General features: G+C 42.3%; 2 protein-coding genes across 13 annotated transcripts in view; one reads left to right on the top strand and one right to left on the bottom strand.

Annotated features, from left to right (window-relative positions):
• LOC119647313 (DENN domain-containing protein 1A-like) overlaps positions 1-13,256 on the bottom strand; it is a 29,837-nt gene extending 16,581 nt beyond the window's left edge. For 4 of the 12 annotated variants that reach the window (XM_038048232.1, XM_038048234.1, XM_038048236.1 and 1 more), the window contains exons 1-7: positions 12,852-13,256; positions 12,602-12,763; positions 12,248-12,518; positions 12,135-12,188; positions 4,552-4,812; positions 4,016-4,483; positions 3,073-3,099 (exon numbers count right to left, since the gene is read on the bottom strand). In XM_038048232.1, coding sequence (XP_037904160.1) covers positions 3,073-3,099; positions 4,016-4,483; positions 4,552-4,812; positions 12,135-12,188; positions 12,248-12,518; positions 12,602-12,763; positions 12,852-12,868 — 1,260 coding nt within the window. In that variant the 5' untranslated portion in view covers positions 12,869-13,256. Of the gene's footprint in view, positions 1-2,985; positions 3,100-3,776; positions 3,816-4,015; positions 4,484-4,551; positions 4,813-12,134; positions 12,189-12,247; positions 12,519-12,601; positions 12,764-12,851 lie in introns of all 12 variants that reach the window. The other 8 variants (XM_038048233.1, XM_038048241.1, XM_038048235.1 and 5 more) reach the window with 3 other exon arrangements.
• Positions 13,237-20,782, top strand: LOC119647315 (probable palmitoyltransferase ZDHHC24). Its single transcript, XM_038048242.1, has 4 exons — positions 13,237-13,661; positions 19,388-19,444; positions 19,504-19,757; positions 19,817-20,782. Exons 3-4 carry the CDS (start codon positions 19,526-19,528, stop codon positions 20,428-20,430), a joined length of 846 nt encoding a protein of 281 aa, XP_037904170.1. The 5' UTR covers positions 13,237-13,661; positions 19,388-19,444; positions 19,504-19,525; the 3' UTR covers positions 20,431-20,782.
• The last annotated feature ends 7,029 nt before the right edge of the window (positions 20,783-27,811 follow it).

Genomic DNA, 27,811 nt, shown 5'->3' with positions numbered 1-27,811 from the left:
ATTTCGGATATGATCAAAGCGTGTCACGCCACTAGTCCAACGCAACATCTGCGTCTCCATCACCGCGAAACGGCGTTCATTGTCTTTTATAGTTGGACAACACTAAGAACCATAGAGGGCGATAGAATGGCCGACATTGCGGTAAATTTTAGATTTGAGACGTTCGTTGATACGTCAATTGCAAAGAACGAGAGTTGTGGACCACCTCCTCATCCAGGTTGTGAAACAAACAATTGCATAACGCAGTTTTCCATTGGCTGATAGCATTGATCCGAGATATTTAAATCGTTCAGTTCTGGGCAGGTCACGGCTATTGACAGTGTTACTGCCTGTTTCATGGGGATCATGGGGATGAGATGCCAGGAAAATATTATCTGCATAAAGCAGTGTATAGGGCGCTGAACGTTGGATATCCCTTGCGACATAGTCCAAAACAAGAACAAAAAGGAGTGGTGAAAGGACGCATCCTTGATGAACACCTACAGAGGCACGAACCGGTTTTAATACACCCGCCATACTTCGAACTTTACTTTTGGGATCGTGATATAGCAATTTAACCCAGCGCAAAAGTTCCTCTGGTACTAGGTGTTGTCCTAGAGCATACTAGATGAGTTCATGTGGCATACGGTCAAACGCTCCAGACCCAGGAATACAATATTTTCCATGGTGTTTCTCCATGAATAACCACGTAGCGTGTATTGCGTCAGTAGTTCCGCAGTTTTTGAGAAACCCAGCTCGATTCACGGTTATTTGAAAGATTTCGCAAATACGGTTGTCAAGAACGCTTTCAAAAACCTTCATGGCATGGAACATTCTGCTGGACTAGCTTTCTTTTTCTTGCGAGTCTAATAAGAAGAAAATAAAGATGCATCTGGATATAAGTAAGCAATCAATCTAATCCTACCATTAACCATCCTAAAGGCCCCATTGTTACCTTCGATAGTATGACCCAATCATCTGCACATGCCTCTACTATATGTAACGAGATGAAAAACAAAAACAAGATTTTTAAAGTTTTGGCTGAAAGCCCTCGAGGAACGATAAGATTTAAGGGATAGGGAGCACCAATGAGTCTTATTAGGTTGTTGCACATGAAATGACCGATTTAGCAATCAAGTGGAGTTAGTTGCCATTTTGCTGTATCAAACCACCATCAGTTGGCGCTGTTGGTGTCGGATAATGAAATATAAATACTCCTACATTTAATCAAGGAATCATTTCAATTTTGACCATCGTTGTGATAACAGTGAATAAAAAGGAAAAAAGGATGGAAAAGAGCCAAGAACGTATACTCTTCCTGTATGAGTTCAAACTCGGTCATAAAGCAGCGGAGACGACCAGGAACATTAACAATGCATTTGGGGCTGATACGGTAAGCAAACGAACCATACGGCGGTGGTTCAAAAAATTCCTGTCAGGCGACGTAAACCTTCAAAGTGAGCCACGTGGACATCCAGGACCATCGATTGACAACAACGAGCTGCGTGTGCTAGTCGAATCCGACACACGTCAGTCTGCAGAGAAATTGGGCGTCCACTATTCGAAAATTTCCCGGCACTTGCAACAACTTGGAAAGGTGAAAAACTCGAAATAAGGGTTCCGCATGTCCTCACGGAGCAAAACATGGCGCTTCGAATAGAAATTTGCAGTTCTTTCCTCTCCCACAACAGAAGCGATCACTTTTTGCACAGAATAGTGACATGTGATGAAAAGTGGATATTATAAGACAATCGTCGGTCATAATGGCTAGATGCTGCCGAGCCGCCAAAGCATATGCGGAAACCGAGCTTCCATCCGAAGAAGGTAATGGTGACTGTTTGGTGGTCTACAGCTATAGTTATCCACTATTGTGTTTGGCACCTGGAGAAACGATAAAAGCACAGAAATACTGTGCGCTGAAGGCGATACTGCCGACAGAAAACTCGAATGTGTATCAGACATATATACGCATTTCGGTTCAGCAGCCCCACGTTCACATCAGAGGCATTATAGAAAGATCTCATCGAATCGGCTACTTTTCTTGACGATCGATTTGGAACAAGTTTAAAAGGTGAAGGATATATGATATTCGATGCAAATTCTAAATTTAAACAATAATTTGAGATGGACAATGCAACCACAGCATCTTTTGCAAACCCATAAATATAGTCTTGTAAATTTGTGAAATAACATAGTTACAATTTGCAACTTAAATGCGATGTTTGGGTCATAAAAAGAAGCAAAAATGAGTAGAGATTATCTTTTTAAAAATATCTTTTGCTTCGTTGAATATCAATTAGCTGCCATTTGAATGAGTTCCTAATGCACTTGTCTGCCTTATGCAATTTTGAGGATAAAATTGTATTGATGAAAACCTCCAATAATTACATAAATTAATTGAATAGCGTTGAATGAACGTTGTAATGAATACAAGCAGTGAAATGCGTGTTGCAATGGATGTGGTTTCATTCTCAATGGAGGAATGCAGTCATTAGACAATGAGATCTGCCGTCGACCTGAGGAACGCGTGGATGTGGTTTGTTGTTAATTGTGACTTCCATGTTTGAAATATTTCAAGCACAATTGGATTAGGCTCTTTTGAATTTAATTAAGCAAAGGAACAAATTCAAATCACACTTCATCTTTTAGGAAGCCCACCCCACAACTCACTAATCAATCAACGAACAAGACACTCCTGCTTTGCCTGGAAAAAAACTACACTTGCTGCCGACTTGAATAGTACATTTGCATTTGCAAGTAATGTAAAGTGTCGGCAGCGAAAATAACAACCAAAACGGCTGAAAAGCATTTGCACAAAGCCCATGAAAAGAAAACGTTAAGCCTGGATATTTTTTAGAATGAAAACACAAAATAACATTACTCAAAAATGAGAAACAATTTGATGCGTTAACTTACTAATAAAAACAAAAACAGAAGAGTGACTCCATCACCACCACCACTGCTAATGGAGTAATGAATATATTTTTGTATGACAGAAATAAATACCATAAATATAAATGCAAAGGAAAAATGATACTCATGACATGAAATCTTTGTCTCAAAATGTTTGAAATTAAGAACGTTATTTCATACGTTAAGCGTTTTGCGTCTAGTACGCATCTGAAAATATAAAAGAAAATTAAGTTGATATTGATATAATTGGGGGCGAGTAATAGATTTGTTTGTTGTGCTTTCATAGCAAGCGTCTTTGTAACTAGAATAATTTTCCGTTGCCAATTTTAGAGTGCATATACTTTTGTTCCGTGGGAGTTGCAGATTTGTAGTTTGTAGACGCCAAAAAATCCATTATTGAGATAACATTGACAACCGACTTTAAGTCAACCAATTTTAGAGAATTTAAGAGTTGTATCGTTAAAAGAAACAAAACCTTTGGTGGATGCTAACAATGATAAACTAATTAGATAAGGAGGCCTACACAAACCCGCATTTTAGAAGACTAATATGATGAACATGTGAACCTTTACGATAATCTGCACGACTAGCTGACAAGTTTGATTTCTCAATCGTAATCAATCAGTTTCAGCTGCTTCAACGCAAAGAAATCACATATCCTAGAATGAGAACTGATCATATGTACAACGCTAGATTCACCCAAAGCAAATGTATTTTAGCATTATACAAGAAGATTAATATCCTCTCTATCCTTCTACTTCTCTGCTCACTACTGTTTTTTTCCATTTGAAAGCTCTAGCCAATTTTAAATGTAAATGTGCTGCTTATAAAAGGATTTTGAGAGCCAAAGATCTAATCGCAGAAGGGTTTAGTCGTAATCTTACCACTAAATTTAGATGGCAGGTCCAATTTTTCGTCATTATCTTATTAAATCCCAAACAAAATAATCAAAGCGAGTTAAAAAAAAAAAAAGAAAACAAACATAAACAAATGTGAAAAAAAGAAAGATAAGTTAGAATAGTGATTTCACGTTTGTTTCAATTCATTTCAGTTCTTTTTGTTTTACTTGAAAGTCTCAATTATTATTTTCAATTAAATATGAAAATTAAACCATGCTCCATACCTTATCCTTAACGTTTCGCAGGAAATCTCGATAGTTCTTCCCCTTCTTTCCCATCTTGTCGGTGTATCGTAATGTCTCCATTTCGAATTCATCCGATATTCCTTGTCCGGAATTCAATATATCTAAGCGTTCATCGATAAATTGCTGAAATATCTGTAACTCCATCATACGCGTTAGGAAATTTCGCAAATGTGGCGGTCGTGATTCGATGAATGTATCACGATCCCAAGTGATTTTTTGTCCTTGTGAATATTTGGCAGCATCCCTGTAGCCTCCAATTAATTGCACTAAAATTCGTAGAAAAATCTTGGATATTCTATCGCCAATAAGCTCGTTCGAATTTCCAAGGTATTTCTTCATTTGCGACACTAATTCAGGTGGCATTTGCCGTACGTCGTCGAATGGATTTTTAAATTCATTATTATCACAGTTTAAAATGACTACTTCGCCTAATTCTTCGGGAGTCATCTGTGGGGAGCAAACAAGAATATATTGAAGAATAAATTCATTGAATCCAATGTAAATAGTTTGCTTACCGTGCGCAAGACAGCTTCTGGAACGCCTATGAGGTATGGCATTGGCGCACAGAGGAAATCTTTCATTTTCATCGGTAAGATTGGAATGAAAATGTGCTGCCATACCATAGGGTACAGAAATGCATTAGCTGCTTGTATACATGAAGAGAGCCGATCCAAACGACGCGATGTGAAGATTATACGACGTTCAGATAACATTGCTGCAAATACTGCAATCATATTCTTTGGATCCACGAAGTTATAATACAAATTTAAATTATGCTGTAAAGAAGAAAAATATTTAAAACAAATTTTCATGTGCGTCAATATTTAAAGTATACAAAGAAAAGCAATAGATAATGGCTTCTCTTACGACCCCGATGTCCCCGCTTACGGCTCGAAATTCCGTGCGCCGGCATATCCCAACTTATGTTACGAGGGAGAAACACATTGCAAATTTGCATGTAGGATTGGTTCAATCTAATCCATTTTCATGTTAGGCGTTGCTTATCTTTTATTAGTATTCAGAGCAGTCTTAGGATGGACGAAATTGATAAGGAATTATTTATTTATTAGCTTTGCAACGATGGATGGAAACCTATCATATTTGTGCCCTGAGGTTACCATTTCTAAAGAAAGTGCTATGTTGGCTCCTCTTTTTCTTCAGCCTTTGCCTCGTTTACAAGCGGGGTCGGCTCGTCGTGATCGGTTTCGCCATTTTGATTTATCAAAAGCTTGATCTGGGTGCAATTGCAAGGCTTTCTAATCCGTATCTAGTGTAGTAATCCACAGTTGTTTGGGCCGACCTTTTGGTCGTTTACCATCGACTTCGATGTTCAGAACAATCTTGGGAAGTGAATTCTCGAAAGCGAATTACGTGGCCATACCATCGAAGACACCTCTCTCGCAACTTTTCCATGATCGGTGCAACCCCATATCGATCACGGGTATCCTCATTTCGGATGTGATCAAAACGTGTTACGCCACTAGTCCAAGGCAACATCTTCGCCTCCATTACCGCAAGATGCCGTTCATTGTCTTTTATAGTTGGCCAACACTCAGACCCATAAAGGGCGACAGGGCAGACGATACTGCAGCAAATTTTAGATTTGAGACAGTCGTTGATACATCGATCACAAAGAACACTAGTTGTGGAACACCACTTAATCCAGCTTGCACTAATGTGTGAAGCAATTTCATAATGCAGTTCTTCATTGGTTGATAGAATTGACCCGAGATATGTAAATCGCTCAGTTCTGGGCATTTCACTACCATTGATAGTGAAAGCTCGTCAAAAATTCAGTTTTATTCAGATTTAATCTGAGACCGTGCTGCATGAGGCGATCATTCCAATTTTAGACAAGTTGCTGGAGACCATTTTTGCTATTAGACGCTAAGAAAACATCATCTGTATAAAGCAGTGTATAGGGCTTTGGACGTTGCATGTCCCGTGTGACAGTGTCCATAACAACAACAACAAGTCGACAAACCGGAAGTTGGACGCTTCGGGTTTTGTGTATTTCTTTTGTAAAGACATTTGTGTCTGCATTTATTCCATTAGTACGTAGCACGTAATATATGCATATGTTTTGTGGGAATATCCACATTCAGATGACATTTTGTGTATTTCTTTTGTAAAGACATTTGTGTCTGCATTTATTCCATTAGTACGTAGCACGTAATATATGCATATGTTTTGTGGGAATATCCACATTCAGGTGACATTGACATTCAAAGTCTTGAATTTGCAAAGAACTGACATCTTTGACGTATTATAACTTTGTTAGTAATAGTGCGATTTCCACTAAACTTGTTAGGATTATGTTCTATATTATACCCTACATTCTTCCAATTTCGTGGTGCTAGGAGGAGCTTAAGGGAATTTTGCAGCGAATTACTGAAAATTATTAACTTTATTTGAATAGATATCGGTATGGAAGGTATTTCGGAGCCTAGTTACCATATAGTGGCACCCTTCTGATTTTTTTTCAGATTTTTAGGCTGGATAGTTTCTGAGAATAGGTCCGTTAAAGAAATACTCACTTCCGACCCTCCTCACTCCCCATCTTTCCAAGAAATGGCTTGATTCACGGTTATTCCAACGATTTACGAGAGTCAACAATGCGTTGGAAATTCTTCTTCGTTATCGCGTTGAATTGGGCGGTAATTTAAACATTCTGCTGAACTACCCTTCTTTTTTCATGTTGGAACTGTGGTACTTTCTTGCCAGTCAGATACCTTCCTGAACAACCCGATTAAAGAATTCACTGAGCCACAGTGTTGGGTCCCAGCTCTCTGCTTTCCAGAGCTCAGATGCGATATCATCAGATCCTGTTGCTTTCCCTGATTTCATTCGTTTCATTGGTTCCGCGTAAGTGAGATCAATTCTTCTTTTTCCTCACGAAATTGCCACCATTTAATGCGCGGCGGGCCAGTTCGTTTCTCCCACTCTTCTATTGGTGGTTTGATTCGCAATACCGCAATCTAGGGCCGATGTTGAGGTACTATGGTCTCATAGGGAACGACTTTGGAATCAGTGACGGTGGTAAAATGTCGCCGTCTTATGAGAATATAGTCGATTTGTGTTTTACTCTTCTTCTTTTCTTCAGCCTTTGTCCGTTCACAAGCGGGGTTGGCTCGCCGTGATCGGTTTCGCCATTTAGCTCTATCGAATGCCTAATCTGGGTGCAATCTCGAGGCTCTTAAATCCCCATCCAGCATATCAAGCCACCGTTGTTTCCGCTGGCCTTGTGGTCGTTTACCATTGACTTCGATGTTCAGACCAATCTTGGCAAGTAAATTCTTGTTAGCACGAATTGCGTGACCATACCATCAAAGACGCCTTTTTTCGCAATTTGTCCACGATCGATGCAACCCAATAACGATCGCGGATATCCTCATTTTGGATGTGATCAAAACGTGTTACGCCACTAGTCCAACGTAACATCTTCGTCTCCATTACCGCAAGACGCCGTTCATTGTCTTTTATAGTCGGCCAACACTCAGAGCCATAGAGAACGACGGGACGGACGACATTGCGGTAAATTTTAGATTTGAGACGTTCGATGATACGTCGATCAGAAAGAACCTCAAAAAGAAATCGCTGGACTGATTGTCACGAAAATTGGTAAGAGTGTGTGGTCTGTTGTTCCCTTTACATACAGCAAGTGGCGCCATTTTGTGTTAAGTTTAAGGGGGAGCTCCCCATACATGTGAATGGAGGGTGCAAATTTTTTCCACAGAATATGGTCATGTGGTGTACCCAATGAAAGGGCCCAATTAGTACTTTTTGAAACCGGTCCAATGTTTGATATTGGGTGAAACGTAAAGGAGTGAGGGCTCAAAATATGACGACCAAAAAGTGTAATAGATCTCGTTTTCAAAACCTATCCAACTGAAAAATCTGAAAAAAGTCGCAGTGGTATATCTAAACAAAATCTAGGCCCCGTTCCGATATCTGAACAAAGAAAGTTAACAATAGTATATTAGTATATTTTAGCAATTTAGCCGAAAGCGCCACTTAAGTTCATGCTAGAACTGTAAAATTTGACACTTGCGTAAGGGATAACATAAGGCATAACTTTGGGAAGTTTGATGGAAATCCAAATATTATTAACAAAGTTATAAGCTTTGAAAATTTGCATTTTGTGCGCTGGCCTGCCGTAGCGGAAGGCCGCGGTTCAAATCTCACTGGTGGCAGAGGGATTTGTTATTGTGACTGGATGTCGAATACCAGTCGACTCAGCTGTGAATGAGTACCTGAGTCAAATCAGAGTAATAATCTCGAGCGAGCGCGTTGTTGACCACATTGTATCCTACATTGTCCTGTAGTGCACCGTTACGATCTTGAATGAAGTGCTCTAACACACTTCAAGGCCCTGATCTAATATGGCTTGTTGCAGCAACGCTTATTATTATTACTATATTTGTATATTCAACAAGCCGTATTCAATATATGGACTTTATATGTACATTCGTATGCTTTTATGCAATTAGTAATTCGGAAAAATCGGAAATAAGTGTACGATAAATTTATGTATATAGAATACAGTGGCGGTCAAAGAGTAATATAGGTCCCAGGGCGAAACGTGGATTGGTACCCACGATGGAGCATAAAACCTGGGAAACACTTGCTGAACCAACGCCAACAGCTCTACTACCAAACCCTATCTCCACCGCCACGGATCACTATCTGGTTGGCATGGTGCTCCGAGCTCGAATTACGACACCACCTATAATCCCCTCTGACAATCAGGAGAGAGTGATACTGAAGCCATCGACAACACAGCCTTTCGCGACACCTATAAAAGGGAAACGGATGCCGCAATAACCGCAGGTATCAGAGATCCTGGAGATGAAGCATTAACAAATGATCTTCAGAATCACCTGAAGAACGTTATCATTGATACGGCCACAAACATACTTGACCCCAGCCACGAAAAAGTCGGAACGGCTGGTTTGACGATGAATATAAGCTAGCAACGGAACAGAAGAATACTGCATACCGAGTAATGCTGTTCCCAAAGAACACGGGCACGAGCAGAGACTTATCACGAACTCCATCGAGCGGAGAAGCGACTTCAAAGACGGAAAAAAGAAGCCTGGGAGAACCAACAAGTCTGTGAACTCGAAAAGTACAGGGAGCAACGGCACCAGGCGCGGAAGTTTTACCAATAAGTCAGCAGGATGAAGCCGAGACAAAGAGGGAAATCTTATTTCCGACAGAATGGGCATATTGGAGCGATGGGTTGAGTACTTTGATGACCTACTGAACAACCAGAACATCGGCGAGTTGGAAGTCCCGCCAACTGAAGACGACGGGCAAATACAAATATATATACGGACCAGCAAGTATAAGAGAAACAGTCCGTGCAATTCATCGGCTAAAAAATCATAAGTCGCCAGGAGCCGCTGGAATTACAGCCGAATTGGTTAAATACGGAGGCGACCAGTTACACCAAGTGGTTCACCAAATTGTGCTCAAGGTATGGAACAGCGAATCAATGCCTGACGATTGGCAACGAGGCATTATCTGTCTCATACATAAGAAGGGAGATATCATACAGTGCAGCAATTATAGAGGTATCACGTTGCTGAGTACCATCTATAAGATATTCTCCGCTATCTTGCTAGGCCGGATAGCCACATACGCCCAGAACATCATTGGCCCATACCAAAGAGGCTGCACTCCAGGCAAATCAGCAACAGATCAGATTTTCTCTCTGCGGCAAGCGGTGGAAAAACTGTTGGAATATGGAAATCAATTGCATCATCTTTTCATCGACTTTAAAGTCGCCTATGATAACATAACCAGGGTAAAACGTACACGGCCATGAGAAAATTCGGTATCTCAACGAAATTGATAAGACTGACTAGGCTGACCCTGACCAATGTGCGAGGCCAGATAAAAGCAGCAGGATCACTTTCAAGACCATTTGACATCCACAACAGTCTACGACAAGGGGATGCCCTTTCATGGGCCCTCTTTAACCTGACCCTCGAGAAAGTGATCCGTTGTGCTGAGGTAAATGCGAGAGGTACGATCCTCTTTAAGTCCACCCAATTACTGGCCTATGCTGACGATATCGACATCATGGGAAGAATGACCCGAGACGTACAAGCTGCTTTCATCCAGATCGAGCAGGCGGAGTGAGATTTTGGGCTGCACATCAATGAAGGCAGACAAAGTATATGGTGGCAACATCAGCACCAAAAACCAACCAACCAGCAACATCAAACCGCACTGGTCAAACGGGAAGAATAAAGATAGGAGACTACAACTTTGAGGCCGTTGATAATTTCTCTTATCTAGGGTCGAAAATCAAAACCGATAACAGCTACGGTGATGAAAGCCGCGCACGGTTGTTGGCAGCCAACAGAGTCTATTTCAGCTTACAAAAACTGTTTCGCTCGAAACGTCTCACCATAGGGTCAAAGCTCTTACTGTACAAGACCATGATTTTGCCAGTCCTCATGTATTCCTCGGAGACTTGGGTTCTTAGCAAGAAGAATTGCGAACTCTTGGCTGCGTTTGAGAGAAGAATCCACCGAAGAATTTTTAGCCCCCTACATAAGGATGGATGATTCCGTAGCCTATATAACGACGAAATCTATGAGCGATACCATGACCGTCCGGTTGTGGATAAAATCTGGCTCAATAGGTTACGGTGGGCGGGTCACTTAATCCGTATGGATGAGGATGATCCCACCCGGAAAGTCTATAAGAGCAATATCTATGGTAGGAAAAGAAGACGAGGCAGAACCTGCCTGAGATGGAGCGATGGCGTAGGTCAGAACGCCAGACAGCTTTTAGGGATATCGAATTGGTGGACCTCGGCGCAAAACCGGGATGTCTGGAGTTCCTTATTAAGGTAAGCTTAGACCGGATACCGGTTGTTGCGTCGTTGATGATGATGAAATCATGTACAATCACACTAACACTGGAAAGTCTTTGCCAGCAGGACCTGTAGAGGCGGCAGAGTTCCTAGATGCAACGAGCAAAGCAAAGAACCACCTGCAGATTTTCGGAACAGATGAAAAGATTCAGTAGGCATCGAATAAAACTGAAAAGAAGACTTCTAAAGGTCTGAGTGTAATTATGCAGCGTTTCCAGTGATTAATTATTTGAAATAATAAAAAACTGGTTTTTTTCTTTTTCGCTGGTGTAGATATTTATTCTTGCAAATACGAATATTTCGGGAACCACTTGGTCTACACCAGCGAAAAAAGAAAAACAAGTTTCTGAAGCCTTTGAACAACTTCATCCCTAAAGTAGAAAAAACATTCCCCTGTATTCCCCAAACCATTGTCATCATTCGATTCTTAGCCTTCATGCTGGCAGACCCTGTTCAATGCGAAATCATCTCCCATTACTCACTAAAGTACTATCACTGAGTTAACTCCACTGAAATCCGACCACCTCAACCGGAAACGCAAATTGTCAAAGGTCTTAATTGGGAATTCTTCGAAAGGTTGTTAGCAAGTTTTAGTATGTTTGCATTCAAGAAGAGCTCAAGAATTATTTGCGAATGAGCATCATCAGATAAGTCTTCGCTCAGATACGTTCTTTTACTTAGAAGTGATCTAATTCTCAGACGACAAGGTAGTTCCGCCCTAGTGGATTTGGCGGGGGAAAAGTTTTTCAGTTCCATTATATCGCCCCGATCGAAAGCAACATGTTTAGCGGTATTTCCAGCAAGTGAGGGCTTTGATCCTATTCATGGGAATTCGGAATGGAAGACACGCGCGACATATGACTAAAACTTGCATTTAAATTCCCACATGGATCTCCAGCCTCACATAGCACGTATCGAGCTCGATGCATTATCAGTTTACCGCCGCACTCACGGCATAAGCGAAACCAATCGCTAATGATGCGGAACGATCTTTCCGTTCACTGAATCACTCATCGTTCACAAACAATAATTACCTTAAACGCTGGCGACCTTCACACTCAACTGAGAATCGCCTGCCCCGTACTTGGGAGCCGACAGTGGTTAAATGCGAAAACATTTAGCTGGGCCTCGTGCGATATTGATACCGCGGCCGCTTCGAGCGTCACTACTTGCTACTGACAAAAGCCGCAAACATAATTCCATACTCACATTTTCCGGAATACTGGGAAGTTCGAACTGCGAGGGGCGTTGAAATGTGAAGTGCTGAAAAGGCATTGAGACCGATTAGACCGAGCGGAGGCGCATTGGGGTGCGAGTCTTACATTTTGGCCTGAATTGTAGAATAATTTGAGGCTGCTTCCGCGTTCCGGGACGCCTTTGTTGTAGGCTTCCGACAGAAACGCTTGGAACTCGCCGTTCTGGTTGCGCCGCAGCTCGCTCAGCACGGCCAGCAGCTTGAGAAATGTGTCGTGCCACGGAAGGTACGTTATTAAGACCATTGCACTGCGCGTCTTCGGGTCATGTCTGCAGAAACCAAACCGAAATTTGGAGTCGTCACTGGTCCACACGAACGAGTAGGAATGCACGGACGAGCTGCAATGGGGGGAGCAAAATAAGTTGACCATTAGTCATGCACGCTGTGAACGGGCTGCAATTTGGGGGTCTCTGTCACGCACTTTTCAAATTCACAAGGGTAGGCGAAGTCGCCGATCTTGGCCAGGACCTGGCTGTCGCGGAACGACTCCGGGAAACATTCCGTGATCGTGGCTGGCGCTCGCGGCCCGTCGCTGCTCTGCTTTAACTCGCACCAGAACTCGAACAGTCTCTGAACGTCTTCCCTGCGAATGGAGAGAGGACCCGCACGAATCGCGCGGAATTGCACAATTAGTGGAATCTGAACGTGAGGCTGCGCGGGGGCACTTTTACTTTATGCGTGAACTCATTGCGCCCGTCGCCGTCGACCATTCAATTTTCGAGTAGTTTGTGTGGTGGCTCAGCTACTGCGATTGTTTATCGCGATCCAAACATCTTTTGGCTGTCGGCTATGCGCGAAATTGAAAATTTACTCGGAAAAACCACGGAGTCACTTGCTGACGGCCACAGCTGCTAATTTATGTTACGCGACAATGGGAGAAAGGTGGTCGATGATTACGCGACTCCGCCGCGATACAGTTAAATGGCAAACGGTGCGCGCTTCAGATAATGCTCCGAATTAGGCGAAGCTTTAAAAGAAAACGAACAAAACCACTCGGAAAACTTTTACACGATACGCTCATAGATCCGCGGAGGTGCCCCGAAAACTTCCTCCGCGATTGACTGTGCTGCAGCAGGTAAATGACACATATCTCATTCGCGAGAAATGTCAAATGTCGGCTGAGTGCCGTTTCGCCTCGGACGTGGCTTCGCCGTTGGCTTCGATGCATTTCTACTGAGAACACTGCAAGAATTGCATGCAATTTCGGACGAAGTGGAGGAATCTGCTACACGATCAGCTGACCGTAATCAAAACAATTAACGGTGGAAGTCGTAAACGTCAGCGACAGGCTGGCCGCCGAGATTTATCGAGTGGTTTTGTGGTTGAAAAGGCTTGACCGCGTGGAGCCTGTTCTCGGCCTTTTTTTATTAAAAAGGTACCTCGTTTGGACAAGAAATTCCGCGAATATTTGGAGAAAGCGATTCATAATTTCGAGTGGAAATTGTTCATTTACTTGAAGAAGTGATAGTTGGCGGGCTCACGTGAGTATTTAGGTCATAAATTCGCACACCTGTTACCGTTTGAATTTATTGCAAGATAGCTGGGGCACTCCCCTTTCGTACATTATCAGCGGTTTTGCCCTATCTGTGGTGCTACCCTGTTCGAACCGCTTTAGTCAGAATGACCCCTTGGTCCCTTTTTATGGGAAGGATATGCTGGAACCTCGTTGAAGTCCCAAAAGATTTGATTTTGTTAGGGCATTGCATTTTCCTATAAAATTCATCAGCTGTCAATATATTAAGAAAGTGGGGAAAGTGCGGAGAAGCCACACAATCGAGGATTGCAAGGGTGCAGCTCGGTGCATTCCGTTCTTAGAGGAACAAGACGTAGGCGACCGGCGCGATGCTCGTTGCTAATAATGTTCGCTTTATAGTAGTTTCGCTTCTGTTGGGCAGAAATGCAAGTTCAATTCAGTGCAAATGCCTGCGGCGACACACGAACCAAAGGATGAACTTGGGATGTACTCACCAATTGAGCTGCGGGAAAAAAGGAAGTAGGAAAACTCTCAAAAGCTAGTAACCACAGTGCTTTGATAGGCACTGAACACAGGTTCCTTGGCCAGTAAAACCGAGATGAGCTGATTCGTCCTTCAAGTTGGGTTCTGTAAAACAGCTGACAACTTGCTCACAGTATCTTTGCTTGGAAATCGAAACTGAGTCTAGAATAGGGTCAGCACGACAACGGTAGCACATTGTAATCGTGGTTACTGGTTACTATTGATCATAGTGTCTCAAGCAAGCCTATAACCGTCAGGAATTTTAGTATGTTCCCTACTTCCAGATATTCCAACTTTGCATCTGGTATTAAGTGTTCTCTCAGATGCCTCGACCTACTTTGCACAAGTGCCGGACACTATCCCAGGACGTGTATAGAGATTTCGTTATACTCCCCATAAAACCTGCAGGCAGTGTCCGTAGATATCCCTAGCTTCCCTAGGTGATAGTTCAGCCGACAGTGACCAGTGAGAATTCCCACTATGATTCGGAGGTTCTTTTGAGGTTTAAGCAATCCTTTGTGCGCATGGGTTCGTATCCCCCAATAAGCACCCTGGACTGCTCATCCCTTGTAGGTCCGCCTAGTATAGTTCCCTCAACCGTTCCTCTTCATTTCTTAGAGTCATAGCCATGAAACCGTTTCCGATTCCACAGAAGGGTTCTGGCCCGTGTAAAGGCTGCTCCCTTCTTGGCTAGTTCGTCCGCTGCCTCATTGCCTTCCAACCCAGCATGGCCTGGAACCCAAAGTATCGTGAACTTGTTGGACGAGCCGAGTGTAATCAGTCTCTCAAGGCATGCCCATACCAGTTTAGAGTTCACCTGGTTGGACCTAAGTGCCTTGATCGCTGCTTGACTATCGATGAGAATAGCTATGTAGTTCCTTTGGAGATTAAAGGAGGCATATTTGTCTATGGCGTATATTTACGCCTGGAATATGCTAATGTACCTACCCATTGGCTCCAAGTACATTTTCCTTGGACCAATGACACCGGAATATTGCCATCCTTGCCTGCATCTGTATGTGTAGATGGAAAGAGGTTAATTCCAGAAGGAACTACAGGGATGCCGTTGGGCATGTCCACATTGCCCCACTGATACACACGCAAGCCAGTGCTTGGAATTTGTGTAATTCCCTGGCTTGTGTGCCGAGTTCGGTTCTTTCTGCCCAGATTACCGCTCCATAGGTAATCATTGGCCTTACTATTGCAATATATATCCAAAGTAGTATCTTCGGGCTGCAACCCCATTTTTTTCCTGCTATGGACCTATTCCTCGGAGACTTGGGTCCTTAGCAAGAAAAATTGCGAACTCTTGGCCGCGTTCGAGAGAAGAATCCTCCGAAGAATTTTTGGCCCCCTACATGAGGATGGACGATTCCGTAGCCTACATAACGACGAAATCTATGGGGGATACCATGACCGTCAGGTTGTGGATAAAATCCGGCTCAATAGGTTACGGTGGGCGAGTCACTTAATCCGTATGGATGAGGATGATCCAGCCCGAAAAGTCTATAAGGGCAAAATCTATGGTAGAAAAAGAAAAAGAAGACGAGGCAGACCCTGCCTGAGACAGCTTTTAGTGATATCGAATTGGTAGACCTCGGCGCAAAGCCGGGATGTCTGGAGTTCCTTATTTAGGCAGGCCTAGACGGGATACCGGTTGTTGCGCCGTTGATGATGATGATGGGCTTACAAGTCATTAGAGCCCCCGTGGCTTTCCGACATGTGTCTTCCAGAGTAATTTTTAATAATAATAATCGTTGGCACAACAATCCATATTGGATCAGGGCCTTGAAGTGTGTTAGAGCACTTCATTCAAGACCGGAACGGTACACTTCAGTACAACGTAGGACGCAATGTGGTCAGCATTGCGCTCGCCCGAGGTTATTACCCCGATTTGACTCAGATATTCATTTACAGCTGAGTCGACTGGTTCCGGCATGAAATCATGATACACATCCCATTGCCACCAGTGAGATTTGAACCGCGACTTTCCGTACGAGAGCCTTGTGCTCTAACCACTGAGCTATCCGGACAATTATTTTTTGGTCTAGCGTAATTCCCAAATATTTAACCTTTCTTTCTCGTTTCACCTCCATATCATGTAATGTTATGGCTCTTAGGTGATCAAGCTTACGCCTCCTAGTGAATGGTACTACGGTGGTTTTGGCTGGGTTGATCCGCAGTCCCACCTTCCTGCACCAGGCAGGGCACTGCCCTGCCCGGTAAGCGTTTTGACAGTGATGTAGGGGATTACGCTTTAGAACGTTAGTTCTAATATAGTTGTCTATGACCTTCTCCACCGTTTTGAGTGTGAACGATGTTAGGCAAATTGGTCTGAAAAGTTTACGGTGAAAAGGATCCTTTTTACCCGCTTCCGGGATAAAGACCACCTTTGCCCGTCTCCAAGCCCTTGGTATGTATCCCAGTGCTATGCTCCCCCTTACCACCCTCAGAAGAGACTCTCTGGATTAGTGCTGGGAAAATGCCACCTACTCCGGCAGATTTCAGTGGGTTAAAAGTTCCCACTGCCCACCTTAGCCTAGCTTCTGAGCATACCTCTTCTGCTAGTTTCCAGTTCTCCTTTTACTCATTGTTGGGGTGTCAGGCAGAATGTTGTCGCCTGCCGCCGTGGAGTAGGACCCCGAGAAATGAGTTCTGAAAAGCAGGTCTACCCTATCCTCATTCTCGGTAAATGTCCCATCTTCCTTCTTCAAACAGACAGAGGATATTGCCTCGCCTTTGGCTACAGCCTTGTAAAGCCTGGTTGCTTCTTGATCTGTTCAATCCCTTCAGAGAATTCCCTGAAGCTGCTCCGTTTTGCTTCTCTGATCGCGTTGCTATAGGCAGTGCATTTTTGTACCTCTGCCAGTCCCCGGTTTGTTTTGCCCGGTTGAAAGGTTTCCGTGCCTCTGTTCTCATTCCCGTTCCACCAGACTTTCCGTGCCTCTGTTCTCATTCCCGTTCCACCATGGCACATCTCTTGATGACTTAACTGTCTTAGTTGGACAGCTGGCCTCACAAGCTAAGATAAAAGATTCCCAGGATCTTTCTCTTGTTTTGACCAACTGTTGGAGAAAGCTTCGTCATAAAATAACTGTTTAACCTGAGGTCCCACAAATACGCCTTCTTTGATTTTGACATCACTTAGGTGCGGAAATTTTTGTTTACCTTCCTTATTAAGAGCCTTGACAAATTGTTTAAAAAGCCCCAACTTAATGTGAAGTGGAGATATCATGATTTTTCTTTTATCTACTAAGGCGTTAAAAGCGATGTTTTTACTACTGGTAATATCATTCACGCACATAATGTTGATCTTTGGCACGACTGTCCCATTCATAAAGAAAGCAACAAAATTTAGTGTAGCCAGCTTGCAATCCAGTTAATATTCCCACTACTTTGAGGTCAGCACAAACACTTCATTGATGATGATCGTAATTATTTTTTTCCAGATTGTCATATGTTTTTTTATACGAGTTGCGTATGCAACAGGGATCGATTGTAAATCATTTCCATTATTGAGTGAAGCCGATTTCAAACTAGTTTTTGACGAATCAATGAAAAGTCTCCAGTTTTCAGAAACGTATGGTATATTTAGTTCAGTCATTAGTTCTGCAATGTTGTTGCAGCTAATTAAATCTTTGTCATCATCGTCTCCCGAGAAAAAAGAAATTTCTGTAGAAGATTTTCTGCTGCAGTCGTGAACCAAGAAGCTCAGCTTTTGCTTTAGACAAGTCTAAGTCCCGGAATAAGTGGTTTAATTCTTCTTGGTGGAAAGTTTTGGTTCCTACGAATCGTTAAGCGTGAAATCTTTATGCTGGCTGCTATGTGGTACCTCCTCTTCCGGCGATAGCGCATTCTGTTCAGTTGTTGGTTCTTCATCATCAAGGGTGTAGTTTTCGGGTGGTATGGGGACAGCCAACAAATTACTATGTTCGACGGGTCTAATTGCCGAAGGCATGTTCGGATAAGTTATAGCATGTTTCGATTTTTACGAAGATCCGGATATGGCCGTCATACAAAAATAACAGTCCTCAGCATGAGAGGTGGGCTCACGCCAGATCATTGGTACCTTGAATGACATCGTGCGTGATTCGCCACGTAACCACAAACCTAATTAGTGTAGCAACTTTTGCAACATAATTTTAGGGCCCACGCCTTGTCCTGATCCTCGATTTTGCACCCGAAATAATGCTCATAAGCTTTCTGAATCAACGTATTCAAGAGTCTCTTCTGATTCTTAAAAGTCACTTCTCCACAAATGTAACTGCAAGAATTCACATCATTCTTACAAGAACGCGGCATTATTTATTACACAAAAAAAAATCATTATAAAGAAATGTACTTGAAGAACAGAAACAAAAACTACTTCTGCTAAACGCAAATATCGCACTTTTTTCGAAAAAGAAAAAAGGAAAACTTACGAAGTATGACACAGTCTGTCTCGGAGCACACGCTCGCTGCAACTGAGAGGTGCTTGTCTATTCAAGAACCGCAATGTGTTTGATGAGTAAGCGGACAAGTTGTCAATTCTTGCACTTTCTTGGAGCAACCTGTTTCAAATAAAACATGCGCATACTTTTTCGTGTTATATTAATGAGAATTGCGACATTTAAGTAGCAGAGCTAGTCCTTGCATTCATTTCAACCCCTTGCGCTCTCCCTCTATGCGTCTTTAGATGCAATCAATACCACTTAGGAGTTTGTGTCAAATAATAACTCCATTAAAAAAAATAAAAAATTTTTATTTATACATGCAGAATTCACCGAAAGAAACAAAGAAGAATGCTGATTTTTTATAGTCTTTTTTGATAAAAATACCCCTGACTCCCTCGGATCCCCAAAGATGTTAATTGCAGGACACAGTCTTTATCATTATTTTACGGTAATTTAACACTATAAGTTGGCATTCTTCGCTGTAAAATGACCAGATTGGACGAAATTTACCGATTTCGGAATTGAGGCCAAAATAGGGGTGTGACAGAAAAATGGAGGGTGATGGAAAAAAACGGAAGTCATATCATAATTCAGCGACCAAAAATTAGTGAAGGTCACCCATCAGAGTGTCTGCCCATTTTTCCATGTTGGCCAGTGTTATATGTAGTGTTGGTCAAAACGTCTGTTTTGTTTGAGAAAGATTAGGTTTCTGAACTCCATTTCATTCCTTTGTGGCTTATCCAATTCTACACTTTTATCTCTAATTCTCTTTTTCCAGATGTTCTACAAAACGAGAGTATTATATCATCTGGAAGTCATATAACCACCTTGCAGGGTGAGTGTTCAAAACTACATTCTAAGGCAGATTGATTAATATGTGTTTCAGCATAACAGGACAATTATAAACCGCCCAAATATGATCCTTCGGCGAAATTTTCTCCCTCACATCTTACCTGACATAAGTGCCACCTTATTCTTATCAGTATGCGTTGCGATTACATTTTGGTTCGAGTTATTTGTCGTAGTTCCAGAGTTTCATGCTCCTGGAAGTTTGGCATACAATTTAACATTTGCCGCAGCAGTATTTCTCCTTCTCAACGTGAAAGGTAACATGCTGGCCGTGATGCTTGTCGACACAAGCATAAAAGGTACGTATGCATAGCATAATCCAACTTTCATTTAATCTTATGTCAAATTTTTTATCCAGGCCGAATTCTGACTCCCCCTGAGGATCCCGAGCAGAAGAAACAATGGAGACTATGCTCTGTGTGTGAAACAATGGCTCCGCCCCGATCGTGGCATTGTAACACATGCAAAACGTGCATCCTGAAGCGGGATCATCACTGCTTGTTCACTGGTTGCTGTATTGGTCATCATAATCATCGGTATTTCATGATGCTGATGTTGTTCCTCTTCATCGGATCGACGTATGCCAGCTTTTACAACCACTATTTCATTTGGTACCACCATGCGAAAATGTACAAGAGTTACTGGACAGTCCTGAAATTGGTTATGCCACTGTTCATGCTCACTCTGGACACCACTTCAGGGAACTTCTACTTAGCCATCTTCGAGTTGAATTTGATAGCAATTGCAATTTCGGGAATGTTGTTGATATATCATGGGAAGATTATATTGAAAGGAGGAGTCGTACATGAGAGAAGAAAGCCAATGTACAATTTAGGTTGGAAGCAAAATTTAAAGATAGTCTTTGGTGAAAGATGGTATTTGGTGTGGATTTTGCCATTTATTGAGAGTAAGTTACCACATGACGGCATTCATTGGGAGAAAGTTGGATCAAATTCAGCGAAGAATCGATAATTTGAAGTAAATCCATATCAGTATTGACCAAGATGCACTTTTGTGAGGATTGAACGGGTATGTAGCGTCCCAAACGTATTAAAAGTCACCAAAAATTCGTAGAATTCATGTGTTCGTGTCATTTAGAATAGTTTAGAAAAAATAGTTCATTTGATCACTATCGATGCGCTATTGGTTACCATTAACAGTGTTTATACTAAGATTTGATTTTGGGACCAAATGTGATTCAAAATCCAATTTTGTCACCTTTTTCACGATAAGTTTTGTGTATAGTTTTAGGAAAAGTATTAAATGTACATATTTTGACGGAATTTACCTTCGATCAAATAGAAATAAATTGTAAAAACTTGAATATGCATTACAGATACATAAATGCTGGTATAAACCATTCCATTAATGATGGTCAATTGGAAGATTGTGACAGATTCACTTGGTTGTGTACTATCCAGCCTTATGGAAAAATTTTCTGCGTTTTGCTTGAAACACCACCTTTGAATTAAAAATTGGGGAAATACTTTCATTCTATTTGTTGCAGTCCTACAAAGAATACAAATTTGGGATTCCCAATTTAGGATTCACTTGCGTCGCTGCATATGCCATTCCGTCTGAATTTTTATTGAACAATGGAACAATGATTTTTGGAAGAGATTTGACAAATATAAAATCCAGCGAACTTCCTTGATTCTCCATTGGTTCGTTCTACCGGCAAAATACTCATTGAAATTAACTTAGTACTGACAGATTTACTCAGTAGTACGGTTAGGTCATCGAATAGTCCTTTAGAGAAGTTCCACGAACAACAACCCGCAGCCCAAGAAGGTTACATACAGGAGGAGCAAATCGAGTTTCTTGACGGCACGGAATATGATCGCGTATATGCCTAACTCGTATTTACGTGTGGTAGCTAATTGGCTGTCTGACTACGCGTGGCAAAAAATACCATGTTGGATGGTTTCTGCGCATGTTTTTGATGCATTTATTCCAATGTCAAATATGTCAAAGTGCAATGACAAATGGGATAAAGGATGGTCAAAAGATAATCCTTAGTGCCCGGCGACACCCCAATGGGGGAACTATCAAAAAAATCTAAAAAGATGGCAAAATTGAATTGAAGGTCTGCCCCCAAACATTGAAGTTCCATCGACACGTAATTGCTTGCGTCTATGCTAGCCAGGCCGATTGTGGGGGTTAAGTCTTTTGAATGCTCCGATCCCTCAGTGTCATACAGAACTTCAAGTGTCCGGTATCGATACGCGGGTACACATTAAAACCTGTAAATTTAACAAACATTGGGATTCGCGTGAGCTTACCGAATTTCAACACGCAAGCTAAACCTAAAAAAACTGTAAATAGTGTAAAAGTTCGCGCGGGTTGAGCTGTAAATCTCGGGATCGGAGTGCCACGATCGAGAGGAAAGATCCATGACAGACCCTCGCAAAGCGTCTCCGCTCACAAATCTTCGAAATCACATGTGCTACTCCCATATAGTAACACAAAGAGAACACTCGCACAGAACAGTCTCAACTTGATCATGGTGCTAAGATAACCACGCTTCCAAGATATACTTTACACGCTCCGCCCATTAATCAGACAGGGAGAGTGCGATGACCCGTCAAACTGAGAACTTTGGTTGCAGATGATATGTCCGGCATGCATACAACAACTGTGTCACCTTGCACTTAGCACTTAGGCTATATTTAACTGCAAATCCATGCCCTCTAACATCATTTAGTAGATATGAAAAGGCTTTCCTCTTGGAAAATTTCTCTTCGTATGCGGAAAGGCTATGAAATGCGGGAGCCTTTAGATGAGCTTCGTTTGCGATCAATGCGATACAGACGTAAGACATCGACAAGCTTTCAAAAGCCTTAGCGTAATCGGTACAAAATATTAGACGATGACGGCTTTACGGTTTCTTACCAGGGCAGAGGCAAATCGTCAGACGCTGCCTCACCTCTTCCCTGGGAAGAGCGTGATCGAAACAGCTCGCAGATATTAAGTGCTCCTTTATATAATTCGCAAAACAAAACATGACTACGAATTATATTGAGCGCAAATCCGGCCATACTATTGACCAGAGCTTGGCCAGAGCTGAAAAAAAATTCTCAACAAATGTGATCGATACAGCAACTAAGCAGATTTCTTTGGCCTGCCCTACAACTACCAAATTGATAACGAGTTGCTCCTTGATCCATCTCGGTAGTTCTTCTGCTCCTCGGCCAGAATGTTGTTGGTCTCAAGATGCGCATTAACTCTTGCACTAATAACAGACGTTATGAATTTGTAGAGGGTTGGTAGACAAGTAATCGGCCTTATTTTTGTGGACAAAGTAGATAATCCCCGCAGGGCAGAAGGGTGGGAAATGCTCCGGCCGATTAATGACAATTATGCACCACATTCAGACTAGGGCTCCTCTAGTTCTTCTAGCTGTTTATGGCTCTTTGAACATCGGTAACATCCACGAAATTCATGTGCGAAATAGTGGCGCCTTCGGCGATAATCCACTAACCGTGCTGGGTGGGTGGCCCCTAAAGTCCACGTCAATGTTCTTTTGCTTCCGTCACTGAGAACTGCACTGTCTGGACACTCGGTTGAGTGATCTGAAAAATCTGCGCTGGTTCCTTGTGTACGTTGCGTTCAGAACACATCTGGAGGGAATTTCGTGATACCTTCGCAACAAACTGCATTCCACAGAAAATTTCAGCTTGAGTGTGTCCTGAATTTCAGGTACGAGTGTCTCATTGAGGATGGCATATCTCAAGTGAACTCTCTGAACTTTATTCTTCACCCATCTGCTGGCATTGCCAGAGTTGCTTTGAGTCAGCCTAGCGTTCCGGACGTATTTTTCTTGATGGATCTCTCCGGTTACTCAAACGAATAACACGAAAGCGAATCTTTTGACCATGCAACCTGACAGCCGCAATTGACTCTAGTTACAGTAGCCACAAATCAGCACACAGTCGAAACGCAACCTCATCAATGATTTGATATAGAATTTCCGGAGTTTCTGAGGATTCCTAAAGCCTGGGAATGCCTGGTCTACGCAGGGCCTATTCCTGAAAGTGTTATACATGCTCCAAATCTCAGCGGAGACTACCGCCGGGCGGTGAAGAAGACTGCTTCGGCAAGTACTCAAATTGTTACGCGCAGAGTAGCATGATGTTTTTAATGTCGCGACCACTGCCGCTATCGACTCTTGGTCAACAGTTTCCCGTGAACCTGCTGAAGTAGTCTCCACAGATTGTGGCTACTTACACGAAATGCTCAAGTGGTCGCCAAAGATTGTAGCGAAACAGCTTCAAAAGGCTCCACGATATCGGTTTCGACGCCTGTCCCAATCAACCAGTCAGACGATTCCCGTCGGTTATCCGTACCGTTCCTTATCTATCTCCTTCTACTCATTTTATGAATATGCATTTTTCACCTAACTGCTGGGTATAGTGATAGTTTTCTCAGTAAGTAATCTGCACTGCGGTGCGGGACGGCGGTAATGGAGGTTGAGCGTCAGCCTCTTGATCTCGTTACCCCGGGTTCGAATGCCAGTCGCCTCGAATGCTAGTATTCGTATTCGCAATGCCCCGCCACTTGTAATACAAAATAAGATTACGATGGCCGAAGGTCCATCCTGGGGGACCGGAGACGACCAAGAGGCGAGAGCTATCCCAAAAAGCTAAATAGATGGCGAAATTGACCGTGAAGGTCAGCCTGCGAATATTGAAGTTGCATCGAAGTACTCCGTCAACACTTGCTTGCACGCCTCTGTGCTAGCCAGGCCAGGAATGGGAGGTCCTTTGAACAATTCGATTCCTGCCGTGTCATTTTACACCGCACCGGATCCTGAAAAATAAACAACAAGGGGATTTGCGCGAGCCTATCGAATGAGCAACGTGCGAGTTAAAATTGAAATAAAAATATTAAAAAAAAAAATAAAAGGTCGAACGCGCACGTGTAGCCGTAACACTACGGATTCGAGTGCCGCTATCCAAAAGGAAAATCTACGATGGATCATATCCTCCATCGATATTTCTCCTGCCTTAGATGTATGATGAGGCGCGGCCTGCGAGGTGTCCTCTCTGTCTTGGTATCCTCAGGCAATTCTGTTGAGCAATGCCCCTTATTAGAGTGAGATTTGCGGGTTACAAGAGAAAGAGGGGGCGAGGAGGAGGGGGTTAGGATGTCCGTAAATCAAAAAGAGTTTATCTGAAATTCATATTCATAATATATTCAGACAAAAAAAAAATAAAACGATAAAAAGAAAATAACAAAAAATAATGGAAATAAAAATCATAATAAATTACATCACGACATTGGTGACATCCACATCGAAGCTATGACCGAGGCAGACTTCTACAAGTACCTAGGAATTCTGCAAGAAGCCCATGCTCGAGTTGATGATCTGAAGGATGCTCTGCTGTCCGAATTCCTGCGACTTGTGGTGATGGTGTGGAAAGCTGGTGCTGAAATTGCATCTCTCGGGGAAGAATAAAATAAGCGCGTTGAATGTATTCGCTATCGCTTCATTGGCTTATGCATTCAGAATATTGTCGTGGACGGAGACCGATCTGGAAAACGTCCATCGGCGGATACGGACAATCATGTTCAAATTTCGAATGGATAATACATCCAAACTCTGCCATGGAGTGGATGAACCTGCCTCGTGACATCGGAGGTAGGGACGTGGTTGACGCGGCGGCACAACATCATCGCCAAGTGGACTCGCTACGCGCTTATTTTTACAGGCAAGAGCAGGCGTGAAGCACGCTGTGTTCTGATTCCACTTAACTTGAAGGATCGATCTTTCAATCCTCTGAGTGGGGTGAAGTCGGACCAAGAGCGGATTGATAAATGGAAGTCGAAGCACGGTAAAACGTGAATTGTCTTTGGCACCCATTTGTCGAACAGATGGCTGTGCGCTGGGGCGCCATTCAAGATGGCGTAGTCGCCACGCGAGCTTATAAAAAGCTCATCATGAACGAACGGTTCGGCGTTAGAGACGTTGGGCCATCTCATTTCTGGCTGTACTGTTATGGCACCGGTGCAATACACCACCAAGCATAATGCTGTATGTAAGGTAACCCATCAAAACTTTGCATACAAGCATGGGCTAATCAAGGGAACATATCCGGTTTACAGATATGCGCCGCAAGCAGTACTTTATAGTTCTGCTTACAGCATGTATTGGGACCGGCAAGTTTTAACTGATCGCCATACTCCACCCAACAAGCCTGACGTACTGTTAGTTGACAAGACGGGTCGCTCCGCTCCGCAGAAATACGTGGAGAAGAGGTGAACTATGAGCCATTGGCTTCGGAAATCAAAGAAATTTGGGGTCTCGAGCGGATGGTTGTAGTTTCCATAATATTGTCAGGGTATTGTACCTAAATGCTCACGACTTCCCTTGATGTCCTGGGACTCTCACCCAATCTGGTTCAAACCATGCAGAAGTACACCATTCTGCATACGTGCTCGTTGTCGTGGTCTTTCGTTTCTTTTATTCCTACCCTCCGCGGGGCCAAACTCTAAAAGGATTCAAAACTTTCAACGCAACCTCCCATTTTCCAATCTAATCCACCTTCTTTCTCGAAAGACCAGAACGAATATTCACATCCTGGTAATCAGCCGTCCATTCCATCAGCCGGTCCCCGTCCTGTTCATTTCTGATTCGGCTGACCCTAGCGTTGAACTTCAAATTCAACATCGACTCATGGCTAAATGCACGTATATTCGCTCTAGCCCAGGTCAATCGTTGCGTCTATGTACACCAGCAAAAGAATTTTCCCGCTCAATATTCGATGGCAATCAAGAATTGTTATTAAATTCAAATTGAAAGTTGCTCATATGAAATTAGATTCTTGAGTTTAGGGGAAAGCAAACAAATGTTAGGCTTTTTTTTAAATAATTAGAATTAAGAATTATGTAATTGAGAGGGGTTATTGGGAAAACAAAGGAGTGTTATAATGGGAGAAAAGCAAAAACAAATAAAAAGGAATTTTATGTATTATCGAATGCACTCTCATGTCGAATGGCACCTGGGAAATGCGAATATCATACAACCCATGTCGTAAAGCCACGGAAACTCTACACTGCAGGTTTATCACTTACGCAGCATTAAGTCAAGTCATTCTGATTAATAATGAAACTGAAGCACACTCTCATTGAAACCTGAGACTATGTGGATGCTTTATATTCTTCTAAGGCGTGAACGGGAGAAATACATACCATACCATCTCGAAGCCCATAAAGTTCCTGAACTTTTTCAACCCATCCTGAGTGCCTACAGTCATTCTGACTGAAACTATTTATCCCTCGTCCTCTCACAACCGGGGTTACGCCGACTATGACGAAGTTTCCTAGTATTTATATTAATTTTTTCCGAATTTTTAAATTGTTTTTATAAGTCGAAAATATATTCCAAAGTAGGTAAATTTAAAATTTTCTGAAATCGCTTCGGAAGGACTTGAACTCGGTCATAGATTAAGGCGAAGTTACAGTGGCACAGCAGTTGTAAATAGAACAAATTTGCCAGTTTCTCCTTTACTCCCAAAATTATTCTGTCATTATTATTTATTCTCACGAAACACCATTGATGGCATGATTGCAGCTTTCCCTACTTTTTTCTTCTTTTCCTCTCCTCCTTTCCTCTGAAGGCTATATCCCCGGCCTGTTCTGTAATTACCTTTTAACCATGCATTCTCACTGCCTTTATTCATCATCTGCAATATCTACATATATTTAAATGATAACGTATTAAGCAAGGTGTCCCGTTTATGGTGGAACACATTTTAATTGTGGATAGTACCACTTGTTTGAGGAAAATTGGTCCGTCGAATGGGCACTCCATCTGTTACCTTTACAGAGTTATAGCATTTTTCTTGATTAGTGTAAAAAAGGTTGACTTTCTAAAAAAATCACAATTTCCCACTCCCTCGAGCTATCGCACTTTGATACCATTTTCGGAAACTACATAAAATTTCTTATAACTGTATACTTTTTTAATTGCGAAGATATAGTTGTTTAAATTTTAAAGACGTTTTAAAATCGTACTTTAAATTACACATCTGCGAATATAAAGGTAGCTTTATTATGGTAGCTTTCAAATGAAGTGATGGACTTAATTATGTAAAATTTAAGAATATTATGCACAAATTGCGAGAAAACGTGGTCTTCATTGGGAGCAGATTCACTTAAATATGGTGGTTTTAAAGGCAAACAATGGAAAATTAATGCGCTAAAACAGTAGAACTCTCATATTTAAGTGAATTTGCTCCATATCAAGACCATGGATAACCGAATTTTGTGACGTCAAAGAATAATTAACCTTTCAAAGCACAAATCCAACAGCACTGCCATATGTCAATATGAACTCACCACGATATCTAAC

Source organism: Hermetia illucens, chromosome 1 (genome assembly GCF_905115235.1).
Source record: "Hermetia illucens chromosome 1, iHerIll2.2.curated.20191125, whole genome shotgun sequence".
Taxonomy (NCBI): Eukaryota; Metazoa; Arthropoda; class Insecta; order Diptera; family Stratiomyidae; genus Hermetia; species Hermetia illucens.
This window is presented reverse-complemented; position numbering and strand designations above follow the sequence as displayed.

What these genes read in the sequence shown, in the direction of transcription:
- LOC119647315 (XM_038048242.1), top strand. Translation starts at nt 19,526, where the DNA reads ATGATCCTTCGGCGAAATTTTCTCCCTCACATCTTACCTGACATAAGT. An exon ending in TGTCGACACAAGCATAAAAG is followed by an intron (nt 19,758 to 19,816) that starts GTACGTATGCAT and finishes TTTTTTATCCAG; the next exon opens with GCCGAATTCTGACTCCCCCT.